At 39.1% G+C, this 26,579-nt stretch overlaps 1 protein-coding gene across 4 annotated transcripts in view; it reads left to right on the top strand.

Annotated features, from left to right (window-relative positions):
• The window catches only part of Edem2 (ER degradation enhancer, mannosidase alpha-like 2), a 148,979-nt gene that overhangs the window by 45,709 nt on the left and 76,691 nt on the right, over positions 1–26,579 (top strand). For all 4 annotated transcript variants that reach the window (XM_068370566.1, XM_068370564.1, XM_068370565.1 and 1 more), the window contains exons 6-9: positions 9,084–9,300; positions 18,373–18,488; positions 18,778–18,903; positions 22,415–22,519. In XM_068370566.1, coding sequence (XP_068226667.1) covers positions 9,084–9,300; positions 18,373–18,488; positions 18,778–18,903; positions 22,415–22,519 — 564 coding nt within the window. The remainder of the gene's footprint in view (positions 1–9,083; positions 9,301–18,372; positions 18,489–18,777; positions 18,904–22,414; positions 22,520–26,579) is intronic.

The following is a 26,579-nucleotide window of genomic DNA, read 5'->3' as shown; positions in this document are numbered from 1 at the left end:
TGTGGACAGAACTAAGAATCTGAGAGGTAACTCAGACGCTCTGTGGTGTGCAGTTCGGAAACCCTCGATGCCCATGTCCAAGAATGCCTTGTCTTTTTTCGTTAGATTGTTGATTCGAGAAGCTCATGCTCAGTGTGATGAGTCGGATCAGAGGCTCCTCAAAGTCAAGACACATGAAGTCAGAGCGGTAGCGACTTCAGTGGCCTTTAAACAGAACCGTTCTCTGCAAAGTCTGATGGATACAACATTTTGGAGAAGTAAGTCTGTTTTTGCATCCCATTATTTGAAGAATGTTCAGACTCGCTATGAGGACCTTTTTACGTTGGGTCCTTTTATAGCTGCTAATGCGATAGTAGGTGAATGATCTACCACTACGTTCCCTTTTTTCCTAATACCCCTTTTCTATCTCTTGGAACTCGTTTGTTATGGTTGTTTGTGGAGATTGGGCGTCAGTCTTCCGCAATCTTTGATTTGGCTAGGTGGTCAATTTTTTCCTTGAGTGCACCCGGAACAAGGGTATCGGTTGAGGTCCTGTCATGTTATAGGTGTTTGTACCGTTTGACAGCTCCTAGAGATTTTCAGCCCGAGTGGATTAATGGATCTCTTAAGGATAGCGGACGAAATGAGGCAGAGTATCATTGCTGTCAGCTTCCTTATCAGGTGAGAACTGCTTAAGTTTATTGTATGTAACCCTTAAGTGAATTTTCTGTATGTAGCTGTCTCTGACCCGCCACCAAGGGGTGTCAATCAGCTCTTTTATATAACCAGCGGGTAAGTTTTATATTTAAAAATGATATTTTCATAATAAAATAAATTTTTGAATATACTTACCCGCTGGTTATATAAATTTAACACCCTCCCTCCTCCCCTCTAGAGACTACCTATGGTATGGCTATGAGGCATGGAAGAACTGGAGTTGGTGTGTAGTTCCACCTGTTCTACCGCTAGGGTGCGGTTGGTACACCTGGCGTATCTTCGATAGCGCGAGATTTGAATTTTCTGCCCTGGCGTCAGGGACTTCAGCTCTTTTATATAACCAGCGGGTAAGTATATTCAAAAATTTATTTTATTATGAAAATATCATACTTATGTTTTCTTCTATATACTGTATATGAAAACATTCCTAATGTTTTTATATATATTGTAACCTTTCTTTACCGTAAATGTTGCTGTTTGTGTGACAGTGTTAGTACGGCAGACTTTCAAGGACGGAGAACCTTCCCTTCTGATCTTTCTCCCTTAGACATCGGTCATCCTGTTAACTCGGCGGCCGCCGCAGAGAACTGTCATCGATTAGATACTCCTCCCTTTGACTGTTATCGTCGCCTTCCCCTCTATGTGTTCTTAGAAGGAATCTGCTAGGGGAAGAGAGTGCGGCCCTTTCAGAGCTTCACTTTGGTCTTGCTCTTTCTTAAGGTCAACACCACTCACTTTACGTGGGCGGCCAGCAGAATACTCTGCGGGGGTATCACCTTTCCCATTTGCGGGTTACATGGTGCTTCCAAATGGTTTTCTTCTTTAAGTGAAATTATAACTCTTTGTAATTTAACTTTTCAGCTTTGTCTCCCCCCCTTCCCACCAGAGGGTTGAGTGGTTCTCCTGAGTAGTTATTTTTCTCAGCTGAATCAAATAATTTTGATTATTGTTTTGTTACAATTTTGTACTCTGCCTCTCTCCTTCTCCCATTGATGTCAGGCGGGGAAAGGAGTGCGGAGTCCTTAATTTGTCTCTGTTCTCTCGGTGGACACCTTTCCCGTCCAAGAACAGTAGTGGCTTACAGCATCTCCTCACTCAGAGAGGATTTTTGCAACTTGTCTGGATATCCACGAAGATCGTGAGCATCAGTCTACCAGGCGAAGTGGAACGTCTTCGGTGGTTGGTTTCATAGAAAGGGTACCTCTCCACTTGTTGCCACTAATCCAGCAATAGCAGAGTTCTTTTGGTATTTTCGAGAGGAAATGCATCTTTCATTTAAAGGCTAACGCTCAGCCTTGAATCTCTCCTCTAATCTGAAAGGAGTGGAAATTTTCTCATCGCTGGGACTTTCCCTCCTCATATGGAGTTACGAAGTTACCTGTCCTGAGTCTGAAGTGAGACCTCCTGGAGTTACAAGTTACCTGTCCTGAGTCTGAAGTGAGACCTCCTGGAGTTACAAGTTACCTGTCCTGAGTCTGAAGTGAGACCTCCTGGAGTTACAAGTTACCTGTCCTGAGTCTGAAGTGAGACCTCCTGGAGTTACAAGTTACCTGTCCTGAGTCTGAAGTGAGACCTCCTGGAGTTACAAGTTACCTGTCCTGAGTCTGAAGTGAGACCTCCTGGAGTTACAAGTTACCTGTCCTGAGTCTGAAGTGAGACCTGGAGTTACAAGTTACCTGTCCTGAGTCTGAAGTGAGACCTCCTGGAGTTACAAGTTACCTGTCCTCAGTCTGAAGTGAGACCACCTCCTCGGAACGTGGTTCGGGTTCCTCTGTCCCTAAAGAGACCTCCCTATGAACCATTATGCCATGCAACAGATCGCCACCTTCCATGGGATACTATATTCCTACTTGCCTTGGCTTTGGCTAAACAAATCAATGAGCTTTATGGTCTCTCATATTACATCGCCCATTCAAGGGGAGGGGGAGAGGTAAGCTTTAGCTTCATCCCTGAGTTTGTTGTCAAGACTCAGAATCCTAGGGTTTCGGATCTTAGATTCAATTCCTTCCGGATAACGAAGCTCCGCTTTGTAACCTACAACCCAGATCCCCTGTTAAAATGCTCAGTAAGAAGTTTGAGGCACTACCCCAAGTGCCCTCTCTCTTCGTCAGAACGGGTAGAAATAATAGGATAAAAAAAAACACCATTTCTGCTTGGATTCGCAGGGTCATTGACCATGCTCTGAATCCAGATCCTCCACCAACACGTCAACCCAAAATGCACGATGTCGGGCATATCTATGAACCTGGCCTTCAAAAGAAACTACTCTGTAATGCAGGTTCTGCAAGCGAGTGTGTGGAAACATCAAACGACTTTCACCACTCCTTACCTGCAAAATGTGACCCTCAGGAGACTTGTTACGCTTCCTATCGGTCCTGTGGTGGCTGCACAACATCTGGTTTAGTACTTCAAGCTCCTTATTGGACAATAGCAGAGGGTTGAGGGCATTGGTTACCCAGTGTTAGTCTGAGTGAATGAAAAGGAATGTCTGGCTCATTTCCTTTCTTCATCCTCCCCTCTCTTGGGGAAATCAGCATCCTGGGTCCTCTGCACAAGCTGGCCTTAACTGCTGCAGGTAAACCATTGCTCCCTTGTGTAACCTAGTATTCTTCCAATACTGTTGCCTCCCCATATCCTGACGAGGTGGTATTGGGAATGTCTTGGTCAACTCGGTTATTTCCTACAGACTCGGAATAACTTATACCTTGACAGTCACATTGCTAGTAACTCAACACACAGCTTGTGTAGGCCACAGACCATGTTTAGCAAGGTTTGGCGAGGTGTTAGAGTCCTTATTTGTGCACTAACATACACAATATTGAAACCCTGGGTAAGGCCAAAAGCCAGATAGGCAGAGACATCCACCCTACTAATATTAAGGTGAGCCAATCCCCATAAGTAGCATTGGTTAGAATTCTAGGTATGGAACAAGTAACAAATTTAGAGGTAATTTGTATTTTTCCTTACTATACAAACCTGTAGCTATTTATACATACTTGCCTGCCAACCCTGTCCCATGTCAAAATCCTACCTCCAAACAAAGTGAAGCACAGTCACAGGTGTGTGAGTGAGAGGGGTAGCTGGCTACCCCCTCCACCCCCTGCTAACTAGCGGGATGGATAGTTAACCCTAGCTAAATTCTAATGGCTCATCCTTTCAGCTTCCAAATTTGTCATATTTTCATAGGTTTAAGTTGTTGGAGGTGCAGTTGTAAGAGTCATCTATTAATAATTCATCATTATCCCTGACCTTGGATGTATTTTTAAAATTAGTCTTACATTTCGGCAATTACTTCCACACACATAAATGTTTCATGCAAAAGCTTTGTTTTTGGTTCTTGTAAAACTTCACATTTGGTTTTAATTCACATAATTACCTCTTGCAGTTGTCTCAGCTTTTTCTGTTAACCTCCACAAATCTAGCCTTCTTAGCCATAGTACCTTTTGCATTAGACATTGTTATTGATTCAGAATTCCTGAAATTATTCATGGCTTTAAAAAAGATTTCCTTCAAACACCATATCCCATCAGGATGCATAAGTCTATGCAGAACCCTTTCAAAATTATTGATTACTACTATATATTTCCATGTATGAGACAACATTTAAAGCCTTAGATTCATCCCTAAAAATTGGAGGTCATTTTATATTACCATTCAAAAAAATCAAACCTTGAATTCTCAGTGATGTTTTCGGTAGGCTAGATTTGGCTTGGTGCTATAGCCACTGATGTGAAGAGATTCACATTGAGAACTAAATAGAAAGTAAAGGTCATACAACCATTTTTTCCTTGTATATTATTGGCATATCTTCATAATAGATAGCCACAAAACATCCCACATTATTTCTATACGAGCCCTGCTGAGAAACCTTAATCACTGTCAGCTGATTTCAAGTCACCACTGTTCAGAATATGCATATATATATATATATATACTGTATATATATATATATATATATATATATTATATATATATATATATATGTATATATATATATAAATTGCAAATAGTATTCTTGACATAATTTCCCAAAATTATTCAAAGCATCTTATAATAAATATTTCATGAATACCAATATCTCAAAGATCTACAGTATCACAGTTTACATACTATATTGTTTACCTAAAGCTATTAGTATCATTACCAGTAGTTATCTCTTGGATTTGGTAATTGAATTTATTTGTTTGCTGGGACTGGTGATGAAACATAAGAAACACAACGGTTTCCCTTTTCGATGAGGTATGTTGGAAATACATTGTATAGACTCGGCTCTGCTATTTCATTTATTTGGATTTTCAAGGACAATAAGTAAAATAACATTTTTAATTAGATCATCTTTACATAACCAATATCTGATAAAATATCCATAGTTGCAAAAAATGGTATTGTAAGCTAGCTTTCGTCTTATACTGCAGACCTGATAAGTTGATTAAAATTTGCCATAAGTTTTTAGCTATTTGTATCTAAAGGAAGTCTCATATGTTGAAATATATGGTAATTACCAATATACTATATGTAATAAGTTTCAAATACTTTAATGTATTGAGAGAGAGAGAGAGAGAGAGAGATGAGAGAGAGAGAGGAGAGGAGGAGAGAGAGAGAGAGAGAGAGAGAGAGAGAGAGAGAGAGAGAGAGAGCCTTACCTTATTGCCTTATTTTTTGTTTGGGTTCCCCCCAGGTCCCTCAGTGTGAGGCACCTCGTATATCCACCAGAGAGTTGCTAATACATCTTCCAGTGTATTTTGCATCTTCCAGTCTTGGATGGTCTGGGATGCATCTTAGGTATTTATCGAGCTGATTTTTAAACGCATCTACGCTCACTCCTGATATGTTTCTTAGATGAGCTGGCAGCACATTAAATAGTCGCTGCATTATCGATGCTGGTGCGTTGTGGATTAATGTCCTGTGCGCCTTTCTCAGTTTACCTGGAATGCTTTTTGGCACTATTAATCTACCTCGGCTTGCTCTTTCTGATACTTTAAGCTCCATGATGTTTTCAGCAATTCCTTCTATTTGCTTCCATGCTTGTATTATCATGTAGCGTTCTCTTCTCCTTTCTAGACTGTATAGTTTTAAAAATTGCAGTCTTTCCCAGTAATCAAGGTCCTTAACTTCTTCTATTCTAGCAGTATAGGACCTTTGTACACTCTCTATTTGCGCAATATCCTTTTGGTAGTGTGGGTACCATATCACATTGCAGTACTCGAGTGTACTACGCACATAAGTTTTGTAAAGCATAATCATGTGTTCAGCTTTTCTTGTTTTAAAGTGTCTGAATAACATTCCCATTTTTGCTTTACATTTAGCCAACAGTGTTGCTATTTGGTCGTTGCATAACATATTCCTATTTAAAATTACACCAAGGTCTTTAATTGCTTCCTTGTTTGTGATTGTCTCATTATTAGGTCCCTTGTATGCATACACCATTCCTTCTCTGTTTCCATAATTTATTGATTCAAATTTATCGGAGTTAAATACCATCCTATTTATCTCCGCCCATTCATATATTTTGTTTAGATCTCTTTGTAGTGAGTTCCTATCTTCATCACAAGTAATTTCTCTACTTATTCTTGTGTCATCGGCGAAACTTCTCACTACGGAGTTTTCAACATCACAGTCTATGTCTGAGATCATAATAACAAATAGCAGTGCAGCTAATACCGTACCTTGGGGCACACCAGATATTACCTGGGCTTCATCTGATTTCTCGTCATTTGCAACCACTATCTGTTTTCTGTTTTGCAGGAATTCTTTTACCCATTTTCCTATCTTTCCCACAATATTATGCTTTCTCATTTTTTTCTCCAATATGTTATGGTCTACCTTGTCAAAGGCTTTTGCAAAATCTAGATAGATCACATCTGTGTCTTTTTCATATATCATATTATTGTATATGTTTTCATAGTGAGCTATCAGTTGGGTCTGTGTACTTTTTCCAGGTACGAAACCGTGTTGACCCATATTAAACAAATTATTTTTGACCAAATGGTTCATTATTTTCTTTTTTATTACCCTCTCATACACTTTCATAATATGTGATGTTAGACTAACAGGTCTATAATTGCTTGCCTCTAGTCTTGATCCACTTTTGAAGATAGGGGTTATATAAGCTAATTTATGTTTAACATATATCTCGCTCATATCTATACTCTGTCTTAGCAGTATTGCAAGTGGCTTCGCGATAGTGTTTGCAGTTTTTTTTAACAAAATCGCTGGAACTCCATCTGGTCCGGCTGCCGATCCATTTTTAATTTCGTTTATAGCCGTGACAATATCTGCTTCATTAATATCTATATCCGTTAGATATTCAACATTTTCTTCTCTCATTTCTGTTTCATTATTCTCATTCGCAATTCTTGGCGTGAACTCACTCTTATATTTTTCTGCTAATATGTTGCATATTTCCTTTTTTTCATTCGTTAGCCGTCCTTCAATTCTTAGAGGGCCTATTTCTATTCTCCTTTTATTCATCTTTTTTGCATAGGAGTAAAGTACTTTGGGGTTTCTTTTTATATTTTGAAGTGTCCTTTCTTCTAAGTCCCTTTTTTCATTTTCTTTCGACTGTATAATCTTTTGTTCTGCATTTTCTATCTTACATTTTATTTCCCTCATTTTCCACACATTTTTTTCTTTTGCAAGATTTTTCTTCCACTTTTTAATTTTCTGAAATAAGATCCTTCTGTCTCTTGGTATGCACGTCTTTTGTTTATTGTTTTTTTTCGGTACATATTTTTCAACAATTTTCTCCAGTATTTTGTACAGTATATCCGTATTTACCTGTATATTATCACTTATAAATACATTTTTCCATTCTTTATCCAGTTCTTCATTTATTTCTGACCATTTTATATTCTTACTGTAAAAGTTATATTTTCCATATCCTTCCCAAAGTTTTGTGTTTTTATTAATTCTGTGATCACTTGCTTTGGAATGAACTATCAATTCTATGACATTGTGGTCTGAAATTCCCGTGTTATACACTATTATTTCTTTAACATAATTCACCTCATTCACAAATACTAGATCTAGGACATTTTCCTTTCTTGTTGGAATGTGGTTTATTTGTTGCATATTATGTTCTAATAGCATATCTTGAAGCTTTTCAAATTGCCTCTTATCTTCTGCGCTACTATTACTATCTTTTTTATATGTATACATACAACCACTTTCTTCTATCCGTTCTTTCCAATCCACGAAAGGAAAGTTAAAATCTCCGGATAGGAGTATATTCCAGTCTTTATGGTTTCTACATATACCATCTATTTTTTCTATTATTATGTCAAACTCCTTAGTGTTTGGGGGTCTGTAAACTACAATATTCATTAGTTTTTCAAATTCAAATTCTACCGCAATCAATTCACATTCTGTGTTGCTGTATTTTTCACATACTTTTCCTTGATTTATGTCTCTTCCATATATTGCGGTTCCCCCTTGATTCCTATTTTTTCTGTCTGATCTATAAGTTTGGAAACCCTTTATCTGGTCATCACTGCCAGTCTCTTGGGAATACCATGTTTCACTTATATTTAATATATCTATTTTTTCAATTTGGGTTAGTTCTTCTAAGAACTCTATTTTCCTTTTAGAGTTACTCGTGACTAAACCCTGTGCATTCATTACTATTATGGTTTGTGTTTCATCCCCATTATTTAATATTGGTAATAATATGGATTCTCCCATGCTTCCTTCCTGTTCTGATATGATGTTCTTTTCTTCATTTCCCGGAATTCTGCCATTAAAAAATCCAACTTTTCTATTATATTTGCTCTTTCGCCTTCATATTTATTTGTGTGTGAGAGAGAGAGAGAGAGAGAGAGAGAGAGAGAGAGAGAGAGAGAGAGAGAGAGAGAGAGAGAGAGAGAGAATGTTGAAATTGTTCAATGTATTGCAATTCATGACCTCATCCTAAACAGTAGTGAACTGCATCTCTGATATTTGGTAATCGGCCTATGAGACAATACACAAATTTTTATGCCCACGTTAGTCCAAATATATACAAGTAACTGACTTAGAAGTATTTCATGACAAAATGTACTTATCCTTTATGTTGACTAGGACATTTAGGCTTGCAAGATAAGATGCTTTTTAATCTATATTGTATGAAAGAATAGAAAGTGTTGCTGGAATAAGCAAATATAAATGAAGTTGATAGAATTATGCTAGGTTACTTTCCCTTTTTGCTCATCTTCATAATCCTGAAAAATTAGTACTGTATTGTTTACTGCACTGTCAGTGAAAATATCACGGAGTTGGGAGTATATTGTACAATAGTATTGAGTTTTACATGTTTTTTTTATATTTTTCTGAATAATTTAATGGACAATGTTTACTTGTGAGCATACTTAACGCAACCTTTTTGTAATTACAATGCATTTTTCTTTAAATAGGTTAACCTTAAGTATGGTATGAAGTCGCCCAAACTTCAAACTTCACGTGATACCTGTACTTCGTGTGCAGGAACAATAATTTTAGAATTTGCAGCGTTGTCGCGGCTCACAGGCGATCCTATATTTGAGGAAAAAGCCCGTCAAGCAATGGATTGCCTTTGGAGTCAAAGACATAGGGGGAGTGACCTAGTAGGAACTGTTCTTAATGTACATTCAGGTAAGGTTTTCATTATAGCTTTGATTAGGTTTAAGGTTTATCAAATCTATAAAGTATAATAGGGATACAAGTTATTGATTGCCTTCTACTATTGTCTAAGGGATTAGTTAGAGCAGATAAGCTAAATGTTGAATTAATAGATATTAAGCAATAAGTAATGAAACGGAAAACTTTCGTATGTGAGATATACGCCTTGATGGAAGCCCCCCCCCCCATTTCCTTCCATTTACACATTTCTGAAATCCAGTCTGATTACAATGTGATGTACCGTATATACTGAATACTCTTACCTTAAGAGTTAATGTGGGTAAGAGTAAGGTTATGAGATGTACGAGAAGGGAAGGTGGTGCAAGGTTGAATGTCATGTTGAATGGAGAGTTACTTGAGGAGGTGGATCTGTTTAAGTACTTGGGGTCTGTTGTTGCAGCAAATGGTGGAGTGGAAGCAGATGTACGTCAGAGAGTGAATGAAGGTTGCAAAGTGTTGGGGGCAGTTAAGGGAGTAGTAAAAAATAGAGGGTTGGGCATGAATGTAAAGAGAGTTCTATATGAGAAAGTGATTGTACCAACTGTGATGTATGGATCGGAGTTGTGGGGAATGAAAGTGACGGAGAGACAGAAATTGAATGTGTTTGAGATGAAGTGTCTAAGGAGTATGGCTGGTGTATCTCGAGTAGATAGGGTTAGGAACGAAGTGGTGAGGGAGAGAACGGGTGTAAGAAATGAGTTAGCGGCTAGAGTGGATATGAATGTGTTGAGGTGGTTTGGCCATGTTGAAAGAATGGAAAATGGTTGTCTGCTAAAGAAGGTGATGAATGCAAGAGTTGATGGGAGAAGTACAAGAGGAAGGCCAAGGTTTGGGTGGATGGATGGTGTGAAGAAAGCTCTGGGTGAAAGGAGGATAGATGTGAGAGAGGCAAGAGAGCGTGCTAGAAATAGGAATGAATGGCGAGCGATTGTGACGCAGTTCCAGTAGGCCCAGCTGCTTCCTCCGGTGCCTTAGATGACCGCGGAGGTAGCAGCAGTAGGGGATTCAGCATTATGAAGCGTCATCTGTGGTGGATAATGTGGGAGGTTGGGCTGTGGCACCCTAGCAGTACCAGCTGAACTCGGTTGAGTCCCTGGTTAGGCTGAAGGAACGTAGAGAGTAGAGGTCCCCTTTTTGTTTTGTTTCATTGTTGGTGTCGGCTACCCCCCAAAATTGGGGGAAGTGCCTGGGTATATGTATGTACAGTACTCTTACCTGAGTCATGTTTTGTATACAGTACTGAACTTCACTTTGTTCCTACACAAATACAAACCCTTGTCTTTTCATAGGTGTATGCTTTCAGTGTCGGTAGTTGCTAGCAGGTGATGGGGAAGCCCTGCCTCACTACCAGAAAACTGAGTAGACACTGTTTTTGGCTGCCGTAGAGTTCAGACGTACGCCTGGTGCTGTTAACTGGCTGTTTTAATCTTTGGTTTTTAATTATAGATACTGTGAAATCAGTTTCGTTCATGCTGGACGAATTTTCACATATTTTGCTTATGATTCTTTGCATGAATTTTAAGTCTGTGCCATTATCTAGCATCCTAAAAGAGGACATATAATTTTCTCTCTCATTTATTATGTTTTGACTGAATAATTGATTGCATTGGCCTTCACTGATAATAATGTTTTTATTAACTAATTTAGTATTTCTTTTATTTTTTTATTTCTTTTTTAAAAGTGTAATAATTATCATTGTCATCTGTATATCAAAACTATATACTGTAGTACTAGTGATATTATGTTCCGCCCTCGCTTTTCTGATTTTGCTCGTTTGTAACACAGAGAACCGTATAACCTATTAAATAAAATATCACATTCACGGGTTCGTAAGTACTCTCACAGCATGATGATTTCAAACATCCCACGCTCTTTTGCACTGGGCTCGATTTATGCCACTTCCCTCTCCGCCCAGCCCAACATCCCATCTCATGCTGACTCATCCTCAGTCTGCATTGTCTCTCCTCCTGTGTACATCTCCCGCTTTGGTCCTTTTTAAGCAGAATCACGTTTTCATGTAAAAGAAAATGATGTATTTATATCTGTACTCCTGGACATTATTTATAGTTACCAGGTAATGTACTGTAGATGTGTGATTACCTACAGCACTGCGCAAGAGACGGCGCATCAGGAGTTGCGTAATGCTTCAAGACTGCTGTGTAGAACTTCGTACAAAAATGCTTAGTGGTCTTTATATAAAATATGTACACTCAAGTTAATCTTGAATGCATTATCATTGTATACATATTGTACTGTACAGTATTACAGTAATGTATAGTATTGTTTATTAACTATGTACTGTACTCTATATGTAAATGTAGGCTATGTGTACAGTGAGTTGCCAAACAGTGCGAGTCATCTGAACGAAAACAGCGAACATTTACTGTCATGCCTTTTTCTACGCGAGTTCTCCCTTCGCAATTGCACTTACACACGATACATATTCACGATAGATATTTTCGTGGCGCAATGATTTCAGATAGCCCGCACTCCTTTGCGCTGGTCGTACTTCACGCCACTTACCTCTCTCCATCCAGCTCGTCTTAGCTCTGTGGTACACTGTATAGTATATCCATTTCCTATGGTAAAAAATTGCAGCTATATTTGAAATATACCAGATTTTGATTAAACTGGTGTTTCACTTAACTGTATCCAATAATAATGCATGTAATATTCACATTTTAGTATAGTATTTGTTAATGAAAACATGGCAAATTATAATCTTTTCCATTGCTTATGTTCAGTTCAGTTGCTGAGCGGAGGGATTAGTCTTACCATCAGCACCTCCTTAATTTTCTTCTTTAATCTAGTCCTTTTATAGTCCCTCTCCCTTTTTTCCACATCTAATATATGTATAATTTTTTTCTATTCCTTCTTGATTAAATCGAACATTTTCTATTATATTCTTTTTTTTCCTCTTCGTATGGTTGCTGCAATTCTTTTATTTTTTCCCCTTGTCGCTGAGGTCTGGACAGTACAGTAAGAAATGGGTGATACTCTCCACATCAGTTGATTAACTGTGCGTTGTCCGCCGTTGGTAACCTCAATTTTCGGATTGAATAACTCCCTTATTATGAAGGCATGCTACCAAAGAATATTTCATATTTCCTAAAAGAAACTATTATTACTTGATCTATCATTTTCCATTTGTTTAGAGAGAGAGAGACAAGTATATAGAGCAAGTAGTAAGAAGAGAGAGAGAGTTACGAGGATTTTGGATGTCTCAGACTTTTTAGTCCTACCGCGGAGACTCCATTTGCTCTTTGGTAGAGCGATTTAGTTTAAGCATTTAGAGAGTTCTTATGATCTTGTCTAACTTATTCTTAAACTCGTCTACCGTGTTACTATTCACTACATGCACTGGAAGTCTAATCCAAGTATTTTCTATTTTGTATGTAAAGATTGATTGGTTTAAAGTTTTCAGGCATCCTGTGTAGAAATTGCCACATTGAGTGGTGGTGTATCTTATCAATTCCAGTTTGTATCCGTTACCTCTGGACTGATATGTGCCAAGTGTGAATAGATTGTTGTAATCTACATTTGTTAACCCTTTAATAATTTTGAATGCCTCTATTAACTGTTCCCATAGTCATTGAGCTTTTAGAATGAATAAGTTTAAACGCTCCATCCTCCGTCTATATCCAAATTGCCTTACTGATGGAACTAGTTTGGTGGCCCTTGCATGTACTGCTTCCAGTCTATCTATATCCTTCTGAATACTTAGAGCCCTGAATTGGACTCCGTATTCTAGATGTGATCTTACTAGTGATGTGTACAGCTGTAGTACAGTGTCTTTGTTTCTGTATTTGAATTATCTCTTTATGTAACCTATTAGTTTTTGTGTTTTCTTTTCAGCTTTTATGCTCTATTTGGTGAACTTCAAATCCTTGCTGATAATAATACCGAGATCTTCCTCCTGGTCCACACTTTCTATTTCATTATCCAGCAGTGATTGTGGTTTACTATAACCTATGTGCATGACTTTACATTTCCCACAGTTGAAAGGCATTTGCCATTTTCTGGACCATTCTCCTAGCTTTATTTGATCCTCTCTTGGGGCCTCTACATCTTTTAAGTTCACAGCATGTATGCCTAGTTTTATACCTAGTTTATTATTGTCGGCAAATTTGAGTACTGTATTCTATTAGTTAATCTTAAATCTATGTCATTAATGTAGATCAGAAATGGCAATGGGCCAAGGACGGATGTAACAGCTGCCCTTTCTGAAGCTTCTGCATTGATTGAAAAACACTGTTTTCTGCTTGTTAGCCAATCTTCGATCCATTCAGCTGGCTCGTCAAAGTTGCCTAGTGCTCTTAATTTTGACCATTAATTTTTTAATAGGAACTTTGTCAATAGCCTTTTGAAAGTCTAGGTATATGATGTCTATTGCCCTGCTTTTGTCATAAATACTAAACGCGAAAAAATTCTAAAAGATTTGTCACACGTGATCTCGTTTGTCTAAAACCATGTTGGCTGTCTATTAGAAGATTGTTTTTCTCTATGTGTTTTATTATTGAATCTACTATAATTGATTAAGAAATTTTGCTAGGAACTGAAGTTAGACACAGTTCTGTAGTTGCCACTTTCTTCTTTTTGTCCCTTCTTGTAGATTGGAGGAACATTGCCTTTTTTCCACCCTTGCAGTGCCTTTCTTTTGTTAGCTGTCTTTCGGAACATTTTGTAAAAGTGTAGGGTTATCTCTTCTTCTAGTTCTATAATCCCTCTTGGATGAATATCATCTGCACCTGGTTCGGTTTTTTCCAAGTTATTTGATATAAGATAACCTCCGAGTCTCTTAATGGCCTAATGTTTTTGATTGGCTTTCTACTGTTTACATATGCAAAAAATTATTTTGGGTTTTCTTTACTAGCTAAAGCCACTCTTTTCTCTTCATTGATCTTGGCCTTTCTAACTAGTTTACCTACTTGTCGGCTTAACTTCTTGTGCTCAGAAATTTCATGAATGGACGGCTGTGGACCCATTGATTTATGTTTGCTGTCTCTATTTCTCACTGCACTGGCTATTTCTCTGTTGAACCACTTAGGTTGTGGGGTTACATTTAGTAAAATTTTTCTATCCAGTATACATTTAGCCCTTTTTTCTGTATATATTTCTACAAAGCAGTCCTATTGTGTATCTGTGTTCCTTGTTTCGTCGTATTCTAAATTCTTGGTGTATTCCTTCCGTTTTATCCAGTTACTACATCTGTGGTCTAACTTTTTATAATTTTTGTTCTTTTAGTTGAATATTTACATGAAACCTAACTATTCTGTGGTCACTTTAGCCAATATTTTTGCCTCCTGCAACACTATACTAAATTTTCTTCTGTTGTTAGCACAATATCTAGTACAGTATGTTGATTCCCCTGGTTGGTTTATCGACCCACTGATGGAGGAATTAATTGTTGACAAATTCTAGTAGCCCATGTCCCTCTGTGTTTTATGTAGCGTTCATAGTGTCTCAGTTTACTGGTGCATTAAAGTCTCACATTAGGACAGCTAGTTTATTGCTAACTTCTTGTCTAAGTTGCCTATACAGTACAGCTCTTTGTCCTGTTCTTGTGTTAGATGTGGTGGTCTGTATATTACTAGTATGGACATGTGTTTTTCTATGGTGTTGATATTTGCAGCTGTCACTTCACATTTGGTTTCTAAATTAATTTCGATGAGGTTTAAGTGATTTTTAACATAGAGCATTACCCCTCCGCCTTTTTTGATAAGGCGATCCTTCTTGAAAAGCTTGAAACCTGGGATTTTGTATTCTCTAATAAAATCCTTTGTTTTTTCTTGAATCCAGGTCTCGGTAATGCCTATGACATCTAGTTCCTCACTACCTATCATTGCCCTGAAGTTTTCCATTTTGTTTCTAACTGACTAAGCATTTAATTGTGCCACTCTGAGGAAATTAGAAAATACAGTAATTTAAGTCTATTGATAACAATAATTGCCAAAGAAATTCCAGATAAAAAAACAGCTGATAAGTAAGCATTTTATTTTTGTAAAGCGAAATTGGACGAATTTTGCCATTTTTTAATTTGTTCATGCAGTACCTATAAATTTACTACTTCCTTTGAGTTCACAGCTTCGGCTGAGTCAGGCAGACCCAGTACCGATGATGGGCAGGTGGCAACTTTGCCATTTTTCAGCCATTGAAGACTACTGCTAGATATACTGTAATATTCTTTTAAAACAAACAGAAACTTAATTTTATTCCCAAATGCATTAGGTGAAGTTGTTCAATTCTTGAAAACACAAGAATGACAGTGAAAAGACATTTGAGTAGATAAATAAAGAAATGAGGAAAGAATTATTCACACCCTAGATTGCTGTTTTAGAATAATTGTTTATGCACCAGTTATTTATATTGAGAGTATGCAAGGTAAAGTTTAAATTACTGTAAACCCAGTTACTGTAACAGTGTACATATCAGTTTGTTACTACCCAACAGAACTCTCTAGTTGACATCGTAATTGCGGATGATTATGCACACGTTCTGTTTAAAGATTTGGTGGGGGTAAAATACTATGGTTGAAATTGTAAATATACTAATTTACAACCACGCAAACATAGAATTTAAAAGTTTGTGAGAACTTTCATCCCAGAGAATTTAAATGGTACCACTGTAATTGTTGGAAGTTCTTTGAGTGTGTGATATTAACGAGAAGAAAGGTTTTGTAGTTTTCCTGTTAACTTTAGCTTACTGATAATTGTATGTGTAATCTGCAGGTGCTGTACGCACTTTCTTGTACGATCACGTTCATAAGTGACGACACTGTGTACTTTAATTATTGTTCACAAGTGAAAAGAATTATTTCTTTTTTTTATAAACTTTTTGAATTATAAGTGCAAATCAGTACGTTATCAAGAATACAGTATATCTAATATAAAATGTAAAAAAATCTTCACTGGTAAAAACTTCGCCATTTTCGATATTATGCCATGAAATAAAACAAAACTTTCTGAGATATAAACGATAAAACGATGACTGCCAACTACATGCAATCTTCCTTAACAATAACAACACAAGTAAATTCGCCTCCCTGACTCCGAAAGGTTAACATTCCTGATGAAAAGCTGTGAAACAATGTTGCAACTTATCAGTTGATATACAGTGATATTCATTAAGTAGTCTACTTCTCACTTAGCTGACGTTGGGATGATGAAGCATCATGGGCAACATCAAATAAATTGTAAGAGCTGAAAGACAGGAAACTTCATTAGCTATACGGATATTCATAATAGAAATGCATAGAAATAATATCCTACCCATCGAAGTTAGCTGTAAATCAAATATAAATCTGACAACAAACGTTTCAATCGAGATGTGAATCTCAAGAATCGTCATAAAAAGAACAACCCCGATGCACTACTCGAGAATAGGATAACCAGATCATTGCTAAAGTGAATTATCATGTTTTAATTCCTTTTATCCTTTATGATTAAATAGAATAACAATATATTTTCATTAATAATTATCATATGCAAGTCATGTAGGCTCATGCCTAAAATAAAAATTTCAGACCAATAGGTGTAGACCTAGTGTTGAAACTTGATTCTTAATGAGTGCTTGCCAATTGAAACCATACATAGTTGATAAAGCATTTTTATCATTTTAGTTTTTCCATTTTAAATTTTTTCCAATGAAAACATATCAGAAGCTAAAATTACAAGTAAACCACTACGATAAGTTAAAAGATTGTGTCCCTTTAAAATAACCCATTCATGGGAACTTGCTGCCCGAGCTGTCAGAAAATAAAAATACATAGTATCACCACTTGAGAATGTGACCGTACCTGTTTGACAGCATTTAAGTTATTTCCTTGCAAGGGGGAAGAAGCTTTTATTACTGCCAAGTTGAAGGGGGAGGGCATCACTCTTCTCATCAGTGCCTTCCTGTCTTGAAGGTGGTAGACATATCTCCTGGTGGTACTGTCTCTTAGTAGAGTTCATTGGATTTCTTTCCTTGGAGTGCCGTCGCCATAGCTAGGAAGCCGTACAACTTTGTCTCTTCACTCACTGCCGGATGAGCTGGAATGACTCCACCCGTCTTTTATCTTATGTTGACCAAGTCCTAAAAGACTAATTGATAATAGTGACAAATACACGATAATGACCATTTCTTTCCCCGTGGGAGACAGTGCTGGCCCAGGAGTCTCTGTGTCTCCCTTCACTGAAGTTGAAGAATAAGACAACCCCAAGAGATGACAAAACAATGCACAGACACTGGAGAGTGCTCTGCTCTTCTTCCAATTTATAGACTAAGTCCTAAAGATCAATTTAGCTCCTACCATTTCTCTCCCTGAGCAAGAGACATTGTTACCAGTGTGATTCTGTGTGCTTATGCTAACTAGTGTGGTATCTTGTGCTCACCCAGTAGAGTGCCACTATGTGTGCCAACCAGATTGCCACTATAGTATGCACAAGCATCCTATAGGAGCGCATCCTTACCTGATCTTGTGCTCCAGGTAGCATGCTACTATGCATGCATACCAACTAGCATGACACTATGCGTGTTCGCACACTCCTACCGAAGTGTGGCTTTGCTCTCATCTGTTTGCGCCCTCATTTGCCCGCGCACTCACCCACAGGTGCTCCCCTGTGTACTCACGCTATCTTATAGGAGGAAAGATAAGATGATCTCCTTCAGCACTCCTTCACCTACTCCTACACCGTAGAACTCTCTCTTCTGCTCCTCCATGTTCCTGCAGGACTATGCCCTCATGATCATTCCTACAAGAATGAACCCTTAATGTTTGCACTCGCTGTAGAGCGGTCCCTATTTAAAAGACTCAAGTTTGTATGGCTAGGAAAAATGCAAAGTACTTTTAATATTTTTTATTTTCTTTCATTCTTCTAGAAGTATTTTCAGGTTACTCTATGAATATTAAGGTATCACATAACAGTGACTCATGCATGCCTTAATTTTCATAAAGTGAAGATCTTGTCCATCACCTATGTAAAAGATTTTAAGGAATTTTATATTCTTTAAAATTATTTTATTTATCTTGCTGCTGTCTGGAAAATGTAAAAATTTAATTTTCAGGTGACTGGGTAAGAAGAGATTCTGGTGTTGGAGCTGGTATTGACTCCTATTATGAGTATCTCCTGAAAGCGTACGTGTTATTAGGGGATGAAGGCTACTTAGATAGATTCAATAAGGTGAGTTATTGATGTCTTATTGTTCCCTCTTGATGTTATGACAGATAAGCAGTGGCTTTTTAGTAGTGAATACTAAGCGGTTTCAACAGTATCTTGTAATTGGATATATCATGTCTCTTAAAGCAGCATTAAATTTGCAGAGCATTCATAGTATGGAAATATTGGATTGTTATTGAAATTAAATGCTATAGGTGAATGAAATTTCATTTCTAAGTACCTTATCAGCTAATCAAATTCATATATGTGTATGTCCCTTTATAAGAATATTTGGAAATTTTTTTTTTTTCAGCACTATAGCGCTATCATGAAGTACATCAGCCAAGGCCCTATGTTGTTAGATGTCCACATGCACCGTCCTCACACTACTTCTCGTAACTTCATGGATGCCCTTCTTGCATTTTGGCCTGGCCTTCAGGTATGAAGTTATTTTTAGTTATTCTTATGAGCTCATACAGCAAACATTACCTCTTTGAATACTCATTCCACTGTGTACTAGCTATCCTTTTGAAACAAGCCAATTACAGTAGTTACATTAATGCTGAGTGAGATGACCTACCCCATCATGGGGTCTGTTTTGTCTCCTGCAAAACAGACTTGCTGAGTTCCACCCTTGTTTTTGGGTGTACAGGTACTCACTCAGTCATGCACTGTGTGTCCTAATGGGTGTTGTTGGGTAAAGCTTCTCAGGTGTAATTGTTCTGTTGATAACCACTGCCAAGCAACTTGAGTCTAGAGCTTGGGGAGTTGTTGTTCTTCCTTCCCACTGTTATCCTTACCTTAAGGTGTCAGTTGCCTGATATGCCATCTCTAATGCCTTGTATCTAAGGTACCTTCCATCTAACCTCTTCTCTTCATATCAGCGTCAATGACCTTAAGTGTTGGGATGCCAGAAAATCTCAAATCAATAAATCAATCCTCTCTTCGTAACATCCTTCACCGTATCTTGCCTTCTAATTCTCTACGTCTCTTAAATTTTGCCCTCCCGTACAAGTTCCTCCATGCTGTTTATCCTGGGGTTTACTGTATCATAAACACTACCGTAATGTAAATCCTTTTTTTAATTCCTTTTTATTACTTTTAATATTTTAATGAATGCTGTATAGAATTTAGGTAGGTATCACTATTATTTCATTTATTACCTTAATAAAAGATGCTAACGAGTGAGTGTATTTATTGTTTGATTTACTGTTTATTCATGAATGTTATTTACTGTATTGCATGTATATGTAAGCAATTAGAGTACATGTACTGTACAATATTTTGGTTAAAATTATTTTGCAGTACACCTACAAGTGTTGAAGGAAAAAGTACAGTGTGTTTATCCTTGGGTTGTCTTTTTACACACTTCTTGTGCTTGTCTGTCAGCTTTTTCTATAGTTTTACTTATTTTCATAAATCTTATCTTCTTGTAGAAAATCCTATGTATTGCAAGTGCCAACTAGACTACCTCAATAAAAGTGGATCAAGTTTGTGATAAGTTGGTGTGAAGAAACAAACAGTATTGAACAGCCTCTCCAATATCATCTCCAGCTTCTCTTCCATGGCCAGCCTTCAGGAGGGTGTTTTTTTAAATGACCAGTGGTTCTGAGCAGTCACCTACTTTATCAAATCTTGAAAACATTGGCTAATTGCAGCAATTTTGTTCTGTCTGGTGCAAACACAGTGACATTTGAACCACATTAGTCAGCTAACCAATAAACCATCTGGGTCCAGAAGAGTACAGATGCATTCATATCATCATTCCCCGGGTAAGTTGGACAGGAGGTGACGATGGTATGGAAAAACACCTTGAGAAAGTGGTGGAGAAGTAGAGAAAGGCTCGTAAGACCTTTTATAATCATTTGCTGCGTGTCGAAGCTATGCCATCAAGATTGGGTTTGAAGAAAACTCTGGCTGTCTCTAAAACCTGATTGGGACCTTCAGTTTCTTCTTTCTTTAGCAAAGATGCAGACAGTGCTCCACCTTTTTGTGTCTAACATGGCCAGTTCAGTAGGGGTTGTAGAGATGAGAAGGGAGGAAAGAGACGCTGAAGTTGACGGTCCTTTCGTCCAGCTGCCGCTAATGGGTGGATACCTATCATGCTAATGAGCAGAGCAGTGAGTTTTAGAAGTCCTTTATAATGGATACTGCCTATCTTTCAAAGAGCTTTATCCTCCTCTCATTTGCATACCGATGACATTCCAGAGTTACCCTCTTGACTGTTGTTGGTGGCAGGTGAAAGTAATGAAGGAGAAGAATGTGCTTGAAGTAGTTCAAGACTGATCTCTGGGATTCTACAATTGGCTCTTCCTGATAGAGAAGTTGACTGGGGGCCAACAACCAGGCATCAGCTTCCCACAGTTGAACAAGTTTGTTCATCAAACTCATTTAAACATAGATACAGTATCTACTTTTGGTGAATTTTATCAGTTCAGAGCCCTGTGCATCTGTGCTTTGGATTGTCCACTGCTCCTCAAGTGTTTACACAAGTGTTCACTCTGGTATCAGGGCTTGGGTCCATTCAATGGGTTGTCTTTTGAGGTATCCCGACTACTGGTTGGTCCTGCCCTCTTCTGAGAGGCAGTTGCTTCAGGATTGAGATAGACTACTCTCCTTATGTTGTAATATGTGTATTATGATGAATTGGGAAAAATTGAATCTCACACCCAAGTAGCTCAGGCTTGGAGAGGCAACTTTACCATTCTTGTTCAATCTTGTCTAAAGTAGCAGTTTCAACATAAGCCTTGAAGGAAATATAGAATGACTGGCCTGTACACTCTTTCTTCCCCTTCTCCTGAGGGTGCAGCAGTCATGACAGCTATGAGGTGGACCAGAAGATAAATGCAACCTTTCTTTTCAGCCAAGATTCATTAAGAAATATCTTCCTTGACTTCCAAGAAAAGGGGGAGAATAGATAAGAGTGTATTCAAACTCATTTCTCATAAAAGCTACAGTTACATTCAGACAACATATACAATGAAGTATGGTCTCTTTTGTCCAAGTACTAATTATTTATGGTACAGGCCTAATCTAACACTGGTAGCATCTCTCTGCCCAGACCATTAGGAGGTTGGCTGGTGTCATCACCTTTGCTACAATACAGCACCAATGGCTCTTAATATGAAGCCTCCTATTAAAGGACGAAGGTTTTTATTCGTGCAGGAACAAATCACAAATCTTAAAAGTAATTTGTATTTTTCGTAACTATGTAAACCTGAGTCCTGTAAGTTACACATCACACTTCAACCACCCCAAAAGTCCTAAGCCTAAGGAAAAGGTGCTAATCAGACTGCCTGACTAGTGGTTAGGGCTTTCTCAACACCACCTGTTAGTAGTTATATCGACCTCATTAAATTTTAATGGCCGTTCAATTATTGCTGAAATCATACTTTTATGGAGATTCAGATTTGTCTAGTTTCAAAAAAATACAAATTACTTTAAAAATTTGTGATTTTCATGCATATTTATTATGCTATAGAAACTCCTTACCTTTATAGGAAGTCCACTTTTCTCCACCCATTTCTTGCAACATTTTCAGAATACACAATCAAAGACTTTTTTCAGGCCTTACGACTAGTAATACGTGCACTGTTCCTGTCTGTTAACAGCACCACTATTCCTCTTATAGTAATACCCCTCTCAAGATGGTTAAAATGGCAAAATACAATCCAACTTTTGTAATTTTATCCCACCTTATGTCTGTCTAAGTCATGAAACAATTAATTGTAAGGAAATGTATGAAATTTTAATAGTCAAGTGAATTAAGTTATGGGTTTTTAAGAAAAAATAACTTTTAGTTAAAAATAAACCACAGTAGAATTTTATTCAAAATTTATTTATTTTGAGTGTTGCCATTTCCTTTTATTTGGCTTTGTTATAATATTAAGTCTAATTAACATTATGATGGATGTATGTAATGTTCTATTTAATTCTCCTTATTTCCTTAGGTCTTGAAAGGTGATATAAAACCAGCGATCGAAACTCATGAAATGCTGTACCAAGTGATCCAACGACACAATTTCTTACCTGAAGCATTTACTACAGATTTTCAAGTAAGTTTTAGTTTTTAAAGTCATTTTATATTTTTCCTTTACAAAATAAAAAGTTGCTCTTTGATAGGAAGGTTATTTCAGCCGAAGCTGGGGAGGTTATTAAAATCATATAAAGAGGGGTTAAACAACTGTTGGAGGGAGCAAAAAAGAAGCCCTGCCCCCCAATAGCCTGATTAACCTTACTTTTGTTTTAGCCACAAGTGAATACCAATGTACGGCTTGCTCCCTAATCAAATTTTTTCATTTTCTTTTCTTTCAGGAAATGAGGGCCTTTAATTGTTAGTGATGGATGTAGAGTTTTATTTGCCGCGGAAGGGGTGAATGGTGCAACTGGTTTATGAGTAAACTGGCTGTAGAATCACACTCCCTCTGTGCTTCTTCTAGGGGGCATGATTGTTCACAATCATCCTCATGTTCCAAGTGCAAGTCGGAGCCTCCTGTGCAAGGGGCAGGCATATGCCCTAAAGGGGAAGAAGAGAGCTAAGCCTCCGGTGGTGTCTGTCTTGGTAATGCCCAAAAATACATTAAAGAAGTCTTTCGCTGCTCTGGCCTCCTCAGTTGGTGCGTCTGTTGCCGGCTCCCCTGTGCATACTGTACTCCCCTGGTTCAGTCCCCGGGGATTATGAGTCAGGAGCAAGGAGCCCTCTGATCTGCATCAGTGGGCTTTTCAGGCTTTGTGGATTGTGCGGGGTACCCCCAGTGTTTGTTGCATCCCTTTGGAAGCTGGGAAACTCTTCGCCTGTCTCATTGTAGAGTGCTAACCATGAGTTTGACATAATGAAGTCTGGCTTCCCTAGGTGTTTCAAGTTCTCTATAACTTTGTTGAGGGAGCTGGTAACTAATACTACCTCTCCCCCTGGTCCCCCAATACCAGATCCCCCGTGGTGATACCAGTGTTTAAAGCTTTGGTCGTCCCCCCATTGTCATTGACCCCAGTACTTCTCTCCCCCAAGCCCAAGAGAACGGTTAAGGTTTGGAGTTGTCGACCCTGTTTTTGGGCGAGAGTTGGCCTCTGGGCCATTGAGTGCATGTTGCTCCTAAGCCTGGGGTTACCCATTCCCTGACCCAGTCATATCATTGTTAGCCACCACTCTCCCTGTGTCCATCACCTTAATCCTTGTGTCTGGGGAGCAAGGCCTTGGTCCCCTCTTGTAGTGGTGCTGTGGGCCCTAGTGAATGGGCCTTCCCTCTCCTATTGACAGTGTTCCCCAGTGTTGTAGTTCCTATTGGAGTAACCTATGTGGTTTCTCCTCTTGTGGGAGCATCATCATTGCTGGTCACTCAGACCTCCACTTCTCTGCATGTAGAGCCTGAGGTGAGAGGCGGGAAGAGGAAGAAGCTTGTACATTTTTCTTCTTCCTCCTCCTCCTCATAATCCTCCGACTCCAATTCTGATTCTTCTTCAAGATAAAGAAGAGGAGGTTGAAGTAGTCCAGGAAAGATAGCTGTTGTCACAAGGAAAGGGCTCATTATGACACTGCCTCCTTCACTGCTAGTGGGGATTTGGACAGCACCTATGTGGCTTTTGACCCTGTAGGGGCTCCAGACATGGCCCAGGTACTCAGACCCATGGCCCTATGTCAGAGCCCTCTGGGTGGGTGCGTGTTGCCAAGGCTGCTGCTTGTTTCCCCTGCTACCCTGGTAGTATGCTAGGACAGGAGTGCACAACCCATGCACTTCTTGTTCCCCTGTCAATGGAGGACTTCTATGCACTTCTTGTTCCCCTGTCAATGGAGGACTTCTACTCTTTGTCTTTTCCAGTGAGAATTTGTTCGTCCTGGTCGACAGGATGGCACCACTTGAGGCTAAGCTTGCAAATGGATGACCAAGAGTTGGGGGCAAAGGGAACTTTTTCCTGTTCCGTGTACCCTAATCCCCAGAAGGAGTGTGTATTACAGCACTTCTGCCATCTCTACTGTGATCAGCGCCAGGAATTACTCTCGCGTTGTCGTTGACCTTCCCAGGCTATCTTCATCCCGAGATTAGGTACCTGGTTGTGGCCCTCGGGTAGAACAGACGTATTCATGGTTGGAGCATCCTGCCACACCCTCTACCCTATCTGGGCTTGAGGGTGTTTGAAGTTTGGATGCAGGTTGACCCATTGGTGAGTGCCCTAACAAGAGGACTCTTTGTAGAGACCCAAGGCAGAAGATACGTCCTTCTCATTCTATGAGTCAGTGACCATGGAGTTGCCTACCTAGTCATCTCTCCATGCTGTGATCAGGGACAGTAATGTACTTTGCAAAGACAATGTGGTTATCAACTTCAGAGTCTTTGAAGGAATACAGTGCTAGTCTTGCGCTATCTGGCGGGAAGGCAGTGACCATGCACACCACTCAGAAAAATCAGGAGGCTATCTGAAAACAATCTACCTTCAGAGGTAGCCTAGTTGCTTTAGAACTCATTTGGGCCAGGTGCAATGTTTGTCTACTTTGGAGGCATGTTCTGACACTGGTGGAGAAGTGAAAACTGCTTTGCAGGACTCCCTGATAGCGCTGTCTCCTTCAGGGGTCCTGGCCCTACAAAGGGAACAGCAGCTAAGCCTGCAGAAATGGGCACAAGGAGCAGCCATACTCTTGCACCTAGACCCAGATCGTCACTGGCCTTAACATCTTTTTGGAAAGTGCCTGGTATCTCCAGGATTGTGAGTGGTAGGAAGAGGGGAGGGAGAAGGAAACACTGATGCTGACAAACCCCTTTCCCACTGCCAAGAGTAGGGAAATGCCTGTCTTCTCAGTGGTCAACTTGGCAGAGAGGCGGGGTTGAATCTTGGGTAGTGTGTCTGCTTTGGCGCAGTTACTTGCTACCCCACACCCCACTGTATTACTTACTGATAGAGTCATTTTTCGATCCTCCAACATCGCTGAAAGCCTTGCCCTTTCAGACAGAGCTGGAAAGGATGTTGGTGAAGAATGAACTCGGAAGTCGTATAATTAATATGAGTCTCCTGGATTTTACAGTTAGCTCATTTTGGTAGAGAAGTCAACTGAGGGCTGGAGACTTGATTAGAACTCTCTGCTCTGAACAAGTTTGTTCCACAATTTTCAGGATGGAAACTGCAGTATGTGCTGTCTTCCATTAGTAAGGAAGATTTCTTGATTTCAGTGGACCTAAAGGATGTGTACTTTCAAGTATCTGTGCATCAGTCCTTTTAATAAAAGTATCTCCACTTCTTTCTCGTATGTATGGTGTGATAGTTCAAGAGTGTGCTTTGGACAGTGTAAGACTCTCCAGGTGTTCACCTTGGTAGTGGCTTGTGACCACACATAAGGGATACATTTGCTGATGTATCTTGATGATTGGTTGGGCCTGGCCTCCTCGGAGAGGCAGTTGGTACAAGATCGAGATCAGATTCTCTCATTTTGTTTTGATCTAGGGATCATGGTAAACAAGAAATTTAATCTCACCCAAACAGAGGTTGCAGTACAGTACATGGCCATGCTGATAGACACAACAGCAAGAATCTTTTCATCAGATGATTGCATCAGCAAGTTCAAGGAGGTAGCACGACTTCTTGTCCAAGACAGAAGTACCAATTTGGTGCTGGCAGAGTTTTCTTGACCACCTTTCTTCACCATAGAGTTGTCAGTCAGGTAAAATCCTGAGAAGAGGAACGTACTAGCAAATACACTCAGTTACCAGGGGCAAGTTGTAAGGTTGGAGGGTTCTCTACATCCTTGCATAGCACCAACAGAGAAGCTTCTTGCTTTGTGGGGTTCTACGGATCAACCTGTTTGTCGCTTGGCTAAAGACCCATTGACTGTGTTCAAAGACACCTGCCAACACCCACTGGATCACCTAGACATGTACGCCTTTCCTCCATTCATCCTGATCCGGCCATTAACCAGCCATGTGTTGATTAGACCAGGACTTACGATGCCTCTGGTGGCTCCCGGATGACCCCATGCCGAGTAGTATCCCGATCTGTTAGCTTTTCTATTCGAGATCCTAAGAGAACTACCCCAATAGTCTACGCTCTTATGTCAGCTGCTCCTTTAGAGATCTAACTAGTATGTGAAGTCCTTGGAACTTCACGGGTGGAGGCTATCTAGCACCTCCT

The sequence above is a fragment of the Palaemon carinicauda genome, chromosome 3 (assembly GCF_036898095.1).
Source record: "Palaemon carinicauda isolate YSFRI2023 chromosome 3, ASM3689809v2, whole genome shotgun sequence".
NCBI lineage: Eukaryota > Metazoa > Arthropoda > Malacostraca > Decapoda > Palaemonidae > Palaemon > Palaemon carinicauda.
This window is presented reverse-complemented; position numbering and strand designations above follow the sequence as displayed.